This window comes from Platalea leucorodia (genome assembly GCF_965183815.1).
Source record: "Platalea leucorodia genome assembly, chromosome: 9".
NCBI classification, from domain to species: domain Eukaryota; kingdom Metazoa; phylum Chordata; class Aves; order Pelecaniformes; family Threskiornithidae; genus Platalea; species Platalea leucorodia.
The window spans coordinates 34,530,794-34,545,847 of record NC_138831.1 but is presented as its reverse complement, the minus strand read 5'-3'; the positions used below and the strand labels follow the sequence as shown (position 1 = coordinate 34,545,847).

At 37.5% G+C, this 15,054-nt stretch overlaps 1 protein-coding gene across 5 annotated transcripts in view; it reads left to right on the top strand.

The window, feature by feature from the left end:
• Positions 1-5,122, top strand: part of TJP1 (tight junction protein 1) — a 76,278-nt gene extending 71,156 nt beyond the window's left edge. For 2 of the 5 annotated variants that reach the window (XM_082321324.1, XM_082321322.1), the window contains 2 exons: positions 116-199; positions 3,575-5,122. In XM_082321324.1, coding sequence (XP_082177450.1) covers positions 116-199; positions 3,575-3,669 — 179 coding nt within the window. In that variant the 3' untranslated portion in view covers positions 3,670-5,122. Of the gene's footprint in view, positions 1-115; positions 260-3,574 lie in introns of all 5 variants that reach the window. The other 3 variants (XM_082321323.1, XM_082321320.1, XM_082321321.1) reach the window with 2 other exon arrangements.
• Positions 5,123-15,054: the final 9,932 nt, after the last annotated feature.

Below are 15,054 nucleotides of genomic sequence, written 5' to 3'. Positions count from 1 at the left end.
CTTTTTTTTTTTTTTCTATAACTAAGTGGCTAGCATCTCTGTAATGTAACTATGTAATAGTTTGAGCTTATTTCAAGAAGCACCAGTAACAGATTTTTCTTTCTCTTAACTATAGGTGAAACACTTCTTAGCCCCTTGGTAATGTGCGGGCCTCATGGACTAAAATTCCTGAAACCAGTGGAGCTGCGCCTGCCACATTGTGCGTCTATGACCCCTGATGGTTGGTCTTTTGCTCTAAAATCCTCCGACTCCTCGTCGGGTATGCTGTCCTCCCTCTGTCCTTTTGGGGCTTTTGGGTGCTATCGTATAATTTAAGTTAATTTGGCTAAAGGTGATGCTGTGTAATATAAAGAACTCGATCATTGTATTTGTGTCAAACTCTCCCATTTCACTTTCATTACAAATGTCTTTCTTACATTTACTCATGGTGCAAATTCATAGCTAAAACCATGATAGCAGAAAAAGAGTAATATCTCTAGTTTACTAAATATTATCGTATTTTTCTATTCTGTCTTCTTTCTTGAGGACTGCTACAGCTGAAAACACTTGAAATGATAGTCGCACTAAAATTGAGAGGAAATGATTATGTACCTCTGATTGGCCTTTGTAACATAACTGGTGTTTGTCTGTTGCTTAATTAACCATATAGGACTCTGGCAAATCTTAACAATCTGCATGCTCATAAATCATGATTTAACGCTTGTTAACTGTTTCCATGTGTGCAAGTTGATGCTAACAATTGGCTCATTTAAGAAAACTATAGTGTTCAGTAAAAGCATTTACAATTCATTCTAATGTAGCTGGATTTTCCACAAGACTCTTCTTGCTTGCTTCTGCCTATTTCTCCTCTACCGCCTTTTACCCAGAAGTTTCTGGTTGATAGTAAAAGTTGCAACTAGGTTGCAATTTTATTTACCTGTTCATTTTTACCTCACTGTGGCTTTCTGGGATGAGGGGGAGAATGTATTGGCTGAAATTGTCAGTGAGGAGCCTAATTGAGAATTCTGGGCAAGTTTCAAGCAATTTCATGAAATGGCTGTGAGGTTACAGAGATTTAAAAAGGAATGTTTGCACATCTGGGGAAAAAGTCTTAAGCTTTTATTCAGCTACCTTCAAAATTTATGGTGGAAGGTTCAAACCATTTATGTGTATGTATGATCTAAGTAATGACTGAACGATGTACTTCTGTATACAGCATTTAAGCCACCATGTATGCATATCTTCCGTCACTAATGTATCTATCACTATCAACACCAAAGCACTGATGCTTTGAAAGATTAAAGCATCAATCCCCTCGATGGGGATTCAATAACCTAGAGGTATTAATGGCAATAATTTTTAGTTGTTTTTTTATAAGCTGTTATATGCATGTGTTGCATGCATCTATTTAACAATGTATGTATACATGGCAGTATTAAAACAGACTCATAAATGATAAGAGTCCCAAAAGATACGACAACTATGTACAAAAATGACACAACACTTCCTTTGTAACTAATAGCACCTGTTCATGAACTTACTTGAAGTGAAGGGAGAGGACTCAAATGACCTAAACAATAACTGAAGTTACTGAGATATTTTTCTCCCTTTCCAAAGTGGGATATGTGTGTGTGCGCGCATGTGTGGGTGAGAGCAAGAGCGTGTATATTTAAACCCTAACACTTTCTGTACTGTAAATATAACACCACATTCTGTTAATCTGAAATGGGATGTATATCATAACATTGCTCTTTTGAGACAAACTTTAAAATTAGGCAATTCTGTCTTATGATATGTAAGTAGACCATACTGTGTCTTAAATAAATAATTGTTTTCTCTCTTTCTAAATTAGTTGGTTATGGGACTCTGATTTTTGAGGTGGCTTTATAATAAGTTTATACAATTCTGTTTTTTTCTCTCTTCAGTCGTCTGCTCTACCTCATCTTTTCTCAGTGTATCCATGTTCTGTCCTAAAAGCAACATTCATTTGCACTTACTAACATCCTTTCTGCCACATTTAAGCCTCATATATTGATATTTTACTGTTAAACTCCTTCAAAAGCTTGAATGATTCCAGTATTAAAACTGACTGGGGAAAAAATTGCCTTTTGTGGCCACACCTATTCAGAATGTATTAGTAAAAAATACTGAAGGATCTTCCCCCCCGCCCCAAAGCAGTTGTATGTAAGTATGGGAAAAACATCCTCAACAGCTAGAGATTGCACTGGCTACAGTCTAGTCCTTGCTGTGTATTTAGGAAGAAAGGTTGGGGAAAAGTCTGCCATTGTCTCACGTGCAAGACTAGGACCTGGTTGTCCTCCAGTCCTGTTTTACACTTCTAATATATTTGATCATGTAAGTTTTGAATGGAATTCCCTGCATCTATAAAATGAAAAATCCTCCAGCATTATTAAGCTTCTTGACTGAAATAAGTAGTCTCAGCTGGTTGCAGTAAAGTTGTTTGCATTCTCTAACTATACACAGGCCACTTCTATTCTTTGTCCTCACATCAGATGTTGCCATCACTCAGTGCATTGTGTACCTCATCTTGTTTTCACGAGTTCTTCAAGAAAATTACGTGGAATTTACATCAGTCTCATTTAATACAGAGGTCTCGGGTATTTGCAGTCTGTGTGACTGGGTTCTCTAACTAGTTGCACATTTCTCAAGGCAGTTCTGTTTTGGCCAAGGTATTTAATGTCATTTATCTGGAAGGCTTAAGAGAACTTCAGTGCATCTTCCACTGTTCTACTGTAGTGGGATGATGACGCTTTTTGTATATAGTGGCAGCCTTTAGTAGTGGTTTTAGGTGGCTAAATGACAAATACTTTCTCCAGTTGAAGGAGACAATTGACTGTGCAGATGGAATGTAACCTTTGTCTGGTGAGATGGCAGCTGATGACTTTCCCTTGTAACAGAAAGTTACACAGGACCTTTGACCACGAGTAGATAAGATCTGTTGTAAAGACTTTAAAGTATGTACCAGTTGACTAGAATCCCTTTTAGAGTGTCAGTATTTCAGGTTTTTAAACAAGTGTAGTGGATGTAGCTGCAAAATGACTACAATCCTGTCTACAATAATTTTCAAAATAGAAAATAAAACTACCAGTGTGTCATAGTGTTTAGTTACAACATAACTTACGATTTGACTCATCTGTGTTCAGAACTGTTCCAAGAAACTTCAAGTGCATCCTACCCAGCTTAGCTTTTAAAATCCTCCCCCCCCCCCCCCCCCCCCCGCCCCCGGCAATTTAGGAAAGAGCCAGTGACTACCTGATTCACTGTTAACACTTCTCAAATGGAAAGCACTATGTTGGCGCTGTAGAGTAGAATGAATTACATGTAACAATTTCTGAGTGCCACAGCATCTGTTTTGAGTAACTGATCTATCCTACATTATATGAAAATAAAGGGTTAATTTTTTATTAATAACATACAAACTGCAGGTTTAAAAAACAAACAAACAAACAAACACCCCACAACCGCAGGTGTTGATTCAGAACTTAAAAGCTCCTGTCCAAAAGCTTGGTTGTTTCAAGATGTACACTGTTTGACAGCAGATACTAAACACCAGCATTGTGTTTTCCTCCCACAGGTGACCCCAAAACCTGGCAGAACAAGTCTCTTCCCGGGGATCCAAACTATCTTGTTGGAGCAAACTGTGTCTCAGTCCTAATTGACCACTTCTAAATATTAAGTTAGCTGACTGAGTAAATAATGTGAAACTGAGATGGACCTTACATATAAACTGAACCACTCTATCAAGTATTAACTGTTCTATAAGTGATAATGGATCTTAGTGTTTAAGCATCTTGCTTTAACTAACAATGGTTTAGCAAGTACACTCTTTGAACCATGGTCACAATACATGCCACAAGCAGGGAGTGTACAGTGGGAACAAGGTAGGGTTTTTGCAGGTTCTGTATGCTTTGGTTTGTTGGTTGTTCTTTTGTGTTTTTTTGTTTTGTTTCCTTTTTTTTTTTTAAAGGACACTACTACTATTTCATTGTTTAAAATCTGAAAGTACCAATGGAATTATATTCAGAGGAACTGAATTTGGTTCATACTCCACTGGCGAAAACACAGAATTTGGCCTGCATTTTTATGACTGTGTGTTTGTAACTCACAAGACTACATTTTGGTCTCTAGTTTTTAAATGACTTTTGGTGTACATGTCTAATGAAATGGCAATCAACTTGGGGTAGCACAGTTTAGATGTTTTCCTCTGCTGAGAGGCTAATGCAACCACATCTACTTACTGTATATGGAAACATTGTCATGAGAACAGGGGGGAGGGGGAAAAGCATGTGGGATGACTATGGTTCAGTTGCCTCTGTGGATTTGTAAATTAACCACATTATTACAGACCTATTAACCAGCAGGGATGCCTTACCCTCATGTTTTTAATAGTCTTAGCTCTCATAGTTCTCTCTATTAAGTTTGTATGGCTTTTGTGCTTACTTAGATAATATATCATGAGAGACTGGGGAAAGAAGTAAAAAAAAAAAAAACTTGTGAGTTTGGTTTAGAGAATGAGTATTGTTTGTGTTCATCAGCCAGAAGAGAACCAGAAGAAAATGATGGTATGTTTTCTGCTATGCATTTGAAAATTTATAGATGTTATAGACTGCTTGTATATAATGCGTGCATACCACTTTTGTTCTTGGTTTGTAAATTAACTTTTATAAGCTTTACCTTTTTATATATATAAATATATATAAAACCAAACAAAGTTTCTTAAGGATATCTTTGTATTCTCATACCTTTTGAGCCTTGAACTTTGACACCTGCAGCAATAAAGCAGCATTTCTACAATATACGAACAAGGACATTTTTTAAAAATGCACAAAGTTGTTACCTTTTTAAGTGCTGCATTTAAAGAACATGACTCGGAATTCTCTACTTTGATTAAATTCTTGAAAAGTATCCCTACTGTAATTTGTCATAAGGATGCTGTACTATGTGCCCTGAAATGTATTTTTTTACTAATAGACAATTTATTACGGCACAATGGCACTACTACTGTTTAAATAATATACCACTGCATTCTGTTAATGAGTTATTAGCTATTCAGGTGTGGCTGATTTTTTTTCTCTGCAGTTATTAAAATTACACGTTTCTAAATATACAGAATAAAACTGTTTTTAAAATAATAAAGAAGATTGTAGTACCTTATTGTTTCTGAAATGCATTTATGTGAACATGACAAAAACAATTTTTATTTTTTTCTGTGTAAGTAGACTGCTGGATTCTGCCGTATGTTCATACACGAAGCAGAGCTCCTCTGTGGAGTTAGGTGGAGTTGTCTACAGCAGGGCTTCTGAAATGATGAACTCCAGTGTGGATCCATTGGAAATACTAATACAAGTAGGAGTGGTAGACTTATCCCTTGAATCACTGTGTTGGTGCTAGTTTACTTATTATACCTACTCTTCCAAGTTCATTGGTAGTGTTCTAGCATGTAGATTTACATGTAGTCTAGTTATACAATTTTAAAGATATTCCTACAAAATCCCATTATCAGGCCTCTTTGGAGCACTCAGTGGCTAACAAGTAAGCTACTATTATTCTAGAAGAGAAAATAAATTCTACAAGTTATTTTTAAGTAATGCTGGGAAGCAGCGCATAACCCTGATGTTTCCTTTTTGTATTTTTACTGACCAGTTAGTTTGTTGCTCAGGCATGACTTGCCCTAGAAGACGCGTTCACTACTATTACTACTACTCCTCATGGCTTATCTCAACTCTAAGAATAGGCAGAAAATGTGAACAGCAACAAAACTGTTCATGTTGTGATGGCATTTTTTCATTTGTCTTAGTGATAATATATTGGTGGTATTTTTTTTGAATCAGCAGGAAGGAAGGTTTCAAAATGGCATGCAAAGCATCATGGGAAAAATTCTAATGCTAAAATTTAAGTGTCCTTTTCTAGTTCAGATCTTAGTAAGAAGTGTGTGAAACACTACAAAAGGAGTCAGTTGGACTTGAGGAACCCTGGAGTTACACTGCATGTACTATTTGGAATGGTGTCACTTGAGTCTTGGACATCCTGAGTCTAGCATGCTGTAAGGGGTAACTGTCCTGAGTTGCTTTTACTGTAGTGATCCAGATAATCTTTCTGCTCTTCTTTCAAAGAATGCAGGGCCATGTCTTTCTATCAAAATGAAAAAAAAGTGACAGCTTTTGCTCTGCTGTCATTTCATAAATGAAATGAGAAAGTTGATGCTGTTCAAAAAATATGGCAATTCTCTACTGCTAAGCAGCCTGTCAACAGAATTGTCTTTTGCTGTCTACCTGTAGGAATGTTTATCGAAGTGGCTAATTTAAACCACATGCATGTTTTCCTTGTCGTTAAATCCCAATGCTTTCAGGTTAAAACATGGCCATTGAGAATAACTGTGCTAAAATAACATGTTTTCTTTTTTTAAAAATACTAGTGTTTTTGAAATCTTTATCCTTGCAAGAGATTACGTTCCTTACATATTTTGTATAGGCTAGGAGGTAAGTTCACATGTAATATTTTAATTTACTGTAGTTCTCTATTCACTATTTAATGTAAACTTCAAAAACTACATCTCCTAATTCTTCCTGTTTGTCTCAGTGATGTACTGGCCGGCTTTAGCCCTGCAAATTGTACAGAAGTTTTAATAATGTAAATCTCAAGTCTTGTGCTCGTTTCTAAACAAATGGCTTCAATGGTGGAAACAGATACTCAATGGATACAGAACATTCATGTCTCTGACTTAGATTCTTGATAATTTTTTTTTTTTTTTCTTTTTTTTTAAGGAAAGTAGTAATGGATATTCAACTACACATACACAAACAAGTTATGGTTGTAAAAGTACTTTTCTGTTCCTGCCAGCCTGGGTTAGGTGAAGCAAATCAGCAGTGTTTAGGGTCTGGTTGAAGATTCTCTGCTGTAATGTAATGTGGACCAGATGACAGAAATCAAAGCCATGCAGCTTTGGAGAATAAAAGATGTTAAGCACATCTGAAAAATGTTTTCTTAATATCTAAGTCACTTGTGAGGAAAGCATTTGTAGAATCCTTAATGAATGCTAGTGGTGGTCTGTTACGTACGGGGTTCTCTGGAGACTAAGCTCCATCCATTGGCAAGATCAAATGAATGGGTAAAGTTATTTTTTTGTTACATCCAAATGACCTGTGCATTATGACCCTGTGAGCAAGCATCTGAGAATAAATACACTTAATATTAGTGAAAGTATATGAACCTGGCTGTTTGTGCACACACATGTAGACATGAATGTTGTTTATTAGATTTTTCTATTAGCTTAAATAATGTGGACTGCTCGGCTCTATGCCAAACAGTTGTCCTTCCAGTGACACTAAAATAATTGTTCTATCACTGAATTTGGCTTGAAACACAGTTTTGACAAAGATGAAAGGATGTTTTGGTGGGAAGCAGTGGTGCTATCCTAGTTACCTTAATTAAACTTGAAACATTTACAGATCACTTCAAATTGCTGTGGAATGGATTTTTTACAGCTGTCTGTCAGTGACTTTAAGTAGTAACAGTTCTTACTGTGCAAGATGCAGAGAACAGGTCCAAAACAGAACCTCTGTATCTAAAAGTGCAATTGTCCTGTTTTGTTATTGCAGGAGTAATAAAGGAGATGAAAAGTGAAGAAAAACACTTAGTTTTACATGCTGCTGTGTGACTAGAATTGCCACCATGTGAACTTGGGGAGAAGAGCAGAAAACACAATTCATGCTTAGAATGACAAGAACAAATTTTAGGCTTTGTCAGTTGTTAATTCACTAATGCTGATTCTGAAATTGCTCTGATCTGCTTTGTGACAATGTATGTTAAGTTTCCTATTGAAGTTTGTTATGCAGCACTAACTGCCTATCGCTCCCAATCTCTGGCATTGACAACGTGACAGTGGAAGAGTGGAGACAAATGCAAAATGTCTGACTATTCCCTCGGCCCAGAGAGGCTGCCAGTAAGGCATGTTTGGTATCTGTCACTGTTGCTGGTTGCTGACAAGGGAATAACTATGGTTTGTGTTACGCATCTGGACCTCGCCAGATCATCCATTCTGTGTATCTCATCAAAGTAGTAAAAGATGTTACGCTTCCGCACGAGGAAATCAGGTGCTCTGCTTATGGTTAGGGTCTATACTGGGTTTTGTGTGTACATCTTGGGAGTTTTCTTGGTTTAGGGTTTTTTTGTGGTTTTTTTTTTTTGTGTGTGTTTTTTTGCATTGTGGCTTGCTCTCTGAAGAACTTTCTAAGTCGGGAGTACTTTGGAACCTCCAGTAGCTTCCTCTGGTTTTGGATTATAAATGCCAGTGTCCAGTATCACTACAGACCATTATCAAGCCAGGAGCATTGTGTGTTTTCATTGTCTGCAGCAGCTTGCTCTGTATTGTGGTGTTCTCTTGCATTTCTGACCTGATGTCATGTATGTCTATTCTGAGTTTGTTGGGGGGGCGGGTGGCACGGGGGCAGCCAGATGGACGGATGACAGACACGAGGGATGGGACTTCTGCTCACCTGGGGACAACTGACATAAAAGAACTGTGAGTAGTGGGGAGAGTCAGGTTTAACAGTTTCTGTAAAACATTCGTGCTGCTGCAGTTCTCTGTATTCAGGAGTCTGTTACTTTTCTCAGCATGACAAAATTTGTTGCTAAGGATGTGATAGCAAGCAAGAGCTCTTATGATAAATAAAGGCTGGGGAGAGGGGAGTTGGACAGATACACAAACTGCTGGGATCACTTTAGCTTTACTCACATTATTTGAATAGACTTGAAAAACTTGAATAACACCTGAAAATAAGTTCTCTTCAATACAGTTGAACACTATTTACCTCTCTGTGCACAATGTATCTGTTGCAGGAAATCATTCCCTCTAGAGAAACCTGCAAGTCACTACCCGTTATCCTAGTGCTAACTATTGCCATGTTCTAAGAGTCCTTTTTATTGACTTTAATAGCAATTAGCTAGACAACTGAAAAAAATAGATTCCTAAGGAAATAAATAGTAGTCTATTAGTGACTACTGATATTATCTTTTTTCTTGGGTGTTGAGTGCCTATTCAATTTTCTTTAAAAATAATTGAACAAAAAACCCTGTTACTTAAATATTCAGCTAATGTACCTTGTCTTTACAGTATTCTGCAGCACTTGTCCATTTTATACAAAAGTTGCTGAGCATGGTAGCTATGATAGGCTGTGGAAACACTATATATAAATTTCAGCCTGTTAAGATGTTAAAAACAAGCAATGTCTTCCCAGAGAAATTACCACCTACTTCTACCCTTTCAACTTTTGGGCTTAGAATTTGGGGGAAGATCGAAGTGAGAAACAGGCTGTAGAATGTAAGGAAAATGAGATCTGGCATTCAGTTTGGTAGGTGCTTTTGTATCTTGGCATTGGATAACTTACCATTACTTGGCATTGGATTACTGGATTGCATTGGTAGTGGAGATACTTAATCAAACCTATACCATGCACTTAAAAATAAGTCTACATAAATTTAACAGTATTGCCAAAGACCCTAAGTGATTTTGAAGTAATCTTGCCAGAGTGGAAACCTGGCATTGAAAATTCTTCTTTGCAGAAAGAAGACAAGAAGAAACTTCTTTGCTAGAAGGAGTATTCGTAATACAGAGCTTGATAGTGAACTTCCAATATAGCTGATGTAACAATGAAGCTGGATGCAGTGATTTCCTTCCTAATTATACTTACTTTTGTCCTTACGAAATTAATGACCAAATATTTCAAGTTCACCACATTGCAGAATAAAAAGGTAAGGTAGAATTAACTAAATTGGCGATAAAGGAATGTACATATTTGATTACTGAAGTAGATGTTGGTAAAGTAGTACCTCAGGGAAGTCAGCTTAGTGACCAGGAAATAGTTGCCTTAATTTTAAGGTTTGTATTAACTGTTTTCTGCTTATCTTGGCTAAAAGCTGTGGAAAGGTGCAAGATGTATGCAGATGCAAGATGTATGCAGATGCAAACCTTAATATATGGTATATAATGCTATGAAGCTAGCTACATAACTGATAACCTGCTGCCCCTGTAGAACAGTTGGAGCCTGTTGCAGCTCTCTTCTCTGAACATCGCTGGCAGCTGCCCTGGTGCTGCCAGCATCAGCACCACTTCTTTTTAGTTCTACCAGCAACACACTGAAGTTACTTATAGCACTTCAGATGTCTGCTGAGACTGCAGGTGTGATGAGAGCAGGCTTATATGTCTTTGACTTATATTTTATTTTTAATTTAAAAAAAAAAACCACACACATGCAAAAAAAAAAAACACCCAACCAAACATTTTCATGGTTCCAGGCAGTCTTGAAAAGGTAATTCAGACATAAACTGTTGCAGTAATATCTACATAGCTATGTCTGTCTCCCTAACATAAGAAAGCTTACTTATCTGATCTGGTCTTCCTAGTCCTACATCCTTATGTGGTACTCGGCTGGTAAAGAAGCCTGTGGGTTTTGTTTATTTTCAAGAGACTAGAAACTTTTGTTCTCTGGTTTGGTGGCATAAAAATGTAATTCCCATTGTTTAATGGGCATGGATGGCATGGAGTTGTGGCCTGTGATAGTAACAGCTGCCCACTGTTAAACCATGCCAGTAAGCGAGGAAAGCGGTTCCTCACAAAATAAGCTGAAAATTATCACAAAGCAGAAGAGCCCATAAATACAGCTGGTGCTGCTGCAGTGTTCTATTCAACACCACCCTCAAACCTCCTCCTCCTCCCCCCCGCCTCCCCCCCCCCCCCCCCGAAAAAAAAAAAAGAAAAAAAAAAAAGCCAAAACAAAAAACAAACCAATGACACAAACCGCCACCACTAGCAAAACTCCCTGATTATGTGTGTTTTGACAAATTTCTGTACAGGATGTAAAGATCTCTAGTCCCCAGTGAATGTGAGTGAGACTAGCATTAGTCTATGAGCAAGGAGTTTGGACTTTGCCTCTTCACAGCATGAGAATAGGTGATGAGCAAGCACGGAGGTATGACTTTATGCTTCCTTATTTTATTTAAATTAACACAAAGCACTGCTCTGACATACCCATAACTTTTGTCATGTTTTTTGTTTTGATTGGATAGTTAGAAGTTTGCTGATGACCTTGCTGCTCTGGTCTGTAGGCAGTAGCTTTTTAAAGTATAGCAGTGGCAGCTAGCGAGATGTGAGGCCAACACACTTTGTACTGCTTTGTGTGTGCGGATTTCAAATCACTTAAGAATTCTGAAGGAATTAAGTGCCTCTCTTGCTTTCTAGGTGTGATCCTGTATTTTTTTAATGTGAAAAATGCAAAGCAACTATCTCTGACTTCTTAGGGATGAAGCCATATGAGAATACACCATACTCCCATGCAAAAATACCTGCATGGTATTGTGTTCAGGCCAAAATGTGACAGAAATGGAAATAAGAGGAGTGTAAGTTCTTGTTGTGTACGTCGGTGCTCCGTTTCAATCCTCTTTTAAGAGAAAAAGGAATTGTTCTAGCATGGGCAACTAGTTCTACAGTGGCAGAAGCTGTTGGGGAGGACAACTCTGAAAAACCCTCAAGGAAACAGAAAATTGATCTGGATGTAAATAAGTGAAGCTTACTGGAGTTAACCTTCAAATGTAAAACCTAGCAAACTAATCTACCTATCCAGTGTATTCTGTAAGTCTGCTTTCGTGTATATACGCAGACACACCTGCCTCCTCTGTAAAGTCAGCTTTGCTGATAGTAATGGAGGTGTGTTTCCGTAAGTCTTGTTCACCTCTGTGGGATCCATTGGATGGTCTGCGTTGGTCAGAATGCATATCCGCAACAGAAGTTGGTAAGTTTTGATCTTTTACTGGATTTTCACAGACATTAGGAATAGTTTTACCATATGGTCCTGAGGGTTGTTTATCATGTCATAATAATGTGTGTGTAATTGGGCCGCTCCTGGTAAACAACAAAACCAAAGGTAATCGCCTATCTTTGGAACACAAGGATCTCTTAAAATAAGAGGCTGGCTTTTTCTTACCATGAAAGGAAGAATATATAATTAAAAATATTTCAGTTAAAACTGAGATCAGCAATTTGTGTTAGATTCCCTTTGTCAGGCAAAGGCTTCTCCTGTGCAATGAGAGCTCTCCAGCAGAACTCCTATGCAGTGCAAGTGTAACAGAAATCTGTTAATACAAAGTCATGCTTAACTTCCGACAGCCTCTTATCAATCCTTTCGATTTATCGGGCTTGCTACTGGCAAGTGTTACTGGTTCTTCTGCAGCCTCAACAGTTGCAGCAGTCTTTTTGAGCTTGCATGTGTGTGAAAACAACAGCCAGCCACCAGGGGGTGAGTCTTGCCTTAAAAACGGCAAGCCGCTTTCGAGCGGGGGAGATGTGGCGCGAGGCAGTGTGCGTACCTCGGGTTCCAAAGGATGCTCCGTAAAGGCTGCGTTCCTTCCTTTTTTTTTTTATTCATTCTCCAGAAGTTTTCACATCAGACTGTAGCAGTGTCGAATAAATATTCAGACTTACTAACAAACGGTGCATTGTGTAACTGATGTTTTCAAAATTATATGGCCGTTGTTAGAATGCTGCAGTCCTGCCCAAATCTGCATTCTCTAAGCCTCGGGAATCTGTTAGAGGCTGGTGTCAAGCACTGACCAGCCAAGCCGGGGGCTTACCTGTAAGGAGAACTGTGCACAATTGGGTGCTGGGTGCCCCACCCTGCACTTCTGCAGAGATCTGAGTTCCTAAAGCTCATGTCTGCAGACAGCTGTACTTTGCGCAGATATGGACACAAATTCATGCTTCGGAGCACTGAGCTCCAGATAATTGCTTTTCTATTTTATAAGAAAAATTACATAAATACAGAACTTCAAATGTCTTAGCTGTGATCTAAAACTAGCGTCATCGTTCCTAAGCAAGAAGTGTGTTTTTATAAAAGGTAGCTAAGAGGAAGATATCCGTAGTATTAATTTAGTCATCAAAAAGCTTGGCTTGGCCTTCAGTTGTGTGGCATTAGGGACCCCAGAGCTGCTTGTACAGCTGAAGGTTGTCCATGTTCGCTTTAGTTGTAAAGGGCAGTTGCACTGGCAGAAGTGGTCCTTTATCATGTTCCTTCCGCAAGGGGGGTTGGCTTAATTTTTTTGCTGCCTCTTTCAGAAAACAGTGGTTGCTGGAAGGCTGCTTTTGTGGTTACAAAACAGATGTGTTCTTATTTAGTCAGCTATGAAAGCAAAGGAAGAGGCAGTGGAATAGGAATCTAAAATTAACTGTGGTGATTGCGTTTGTGCCATCTCACTCAGCTTCGGCACAGTGTTTTCCGCCTTTGTCATTTATCCGGGACTCTGGGTTTTATTTACGGACTAATAAACTGACGGGGGACGTGCCCGAATGATGCTCTAATGTAATTTACCCAGCAAGAGTTTATGAACTTTTATAGGCTTTTGTAGTCTGCAGTTAATTCATTTTTCCTGTTCTCTTTGCATGAACTGTTATCTCTTCTGAACAAAATTGCAAACAAGCCTTAGGAAAGAATTCAGTGTAGAACAGAGTAATTTCCTAAAGAACAGACTATGTAAACTGTACTGCTAGGGGTTTTTTTTACTATCTTAAATGTTTTTTCAGAACAATATGATGTCTGTATGACAATACAATTTTTTTTATAGTCTAAATGGTGTAATCTGGATCAAATTCTAAAATAGAAGAATTTTTTTGTTTTTCAAAATTGTTTTTCTTTCAGGAGAAGATGACCTTTGATGTTTGTGCCATGGGAATACGTTCTGCAAAATTATTTTGTTTGTTCTACAGAAATAAAGATATTCTTGATAAGGTCCCCACTGTAGAGCTGTGATCAAATATAAGCATTTTAGAGGAGTAGTTGGAATGTAATTTCAGCTACCTGGAACATCAGTTACAAAACTCATGTTTAGACTGTTGGGTAATTATTTATGAATATGGAGTTAAGAAAATACAGTTGTTTTTGAAGGCCTTCTCAGCATTTGAGACTTTAGTATTTTAATAGATGATTTTAAGTCCTTTTTAACTCTTCATTTTTTTAATTGCCTTAAGAAAATAGTGATTTGGTGTATAGATAACAATTTTTCTATTAACAAAATAGAAGTTAAATCTTGAATGTTCTGTAAATACCTTCATGTAGCCTCATAGGCATTGAAAAAGTCTACACGTAACTTTAAATAATCTTTATAATGTCATTTTTCTGAAGACAGAATGTTTCAATCCAAGAAGATCAAAAATCTACTTATCTGTAGTAACTAGTTTTCTGTCAAAATGTGCTAATCTTGAGTGATGAGATCAGGTAATGTTCCTTGCAGCAATCACAGCTGAGTAAGAAATCACTTTCTGTTAAGCAAAAAATTGACATTCCAAAAATATTTCTGCCCTTGACTAGAATGAACAGATATTTTAAGTGTTTAGTGAGGCAATGAAATTCAGGGATCCATCTGTGCATCATTTTATTCTTAGCGAATGTTAAGTTCTAAAAATATTTGGAAAAGGATGCTGAGGTTCTGGTGCAGAGTTATGTAAGGATAAATATAACTATGGAGAATAGTATTTGCTTATGGTATGTGCAGAATTCCAGAATTTTATTCCCCTATGTTTATGGGCATGGTGTTGGCTAAATAGTTTTGTCAGTATGTTTACTTTGCATTAAGAACAGCCATATTGTGACCAGTGACTACGTAGAAAGAGATAACCAAAAGAAGGTGTCTTAAGTAATTTTTTTCATTCTGTATGTCTTGGTAAATAATGAACATATACAAGGTCAGTCTTCCTAGTAAAACTTCTAATTTGTGGCCAAGTTTTCTTATGCGAATCACTTTACATGTAAGTAAAGGTAATTAAAGTAGAAGAAAACAATAATTCCACTATAGACACACTTTTTGAGAACCTTCTAAATATTATGAGACCTCTTTTAAATGTATGTGTATTTGGAAAATAAATGACTGAGGGAGACTTATACTAATCATCAAGTATCTGCGGGTGCTAAACTTGTAGCTAACTATGACTAGTTTGGGGATGAGAGTCATGCCATGACCGAGTGTCTTGATCAATCAAAAGAACCAGTCAGATTTTTCTGCATCTTTGAA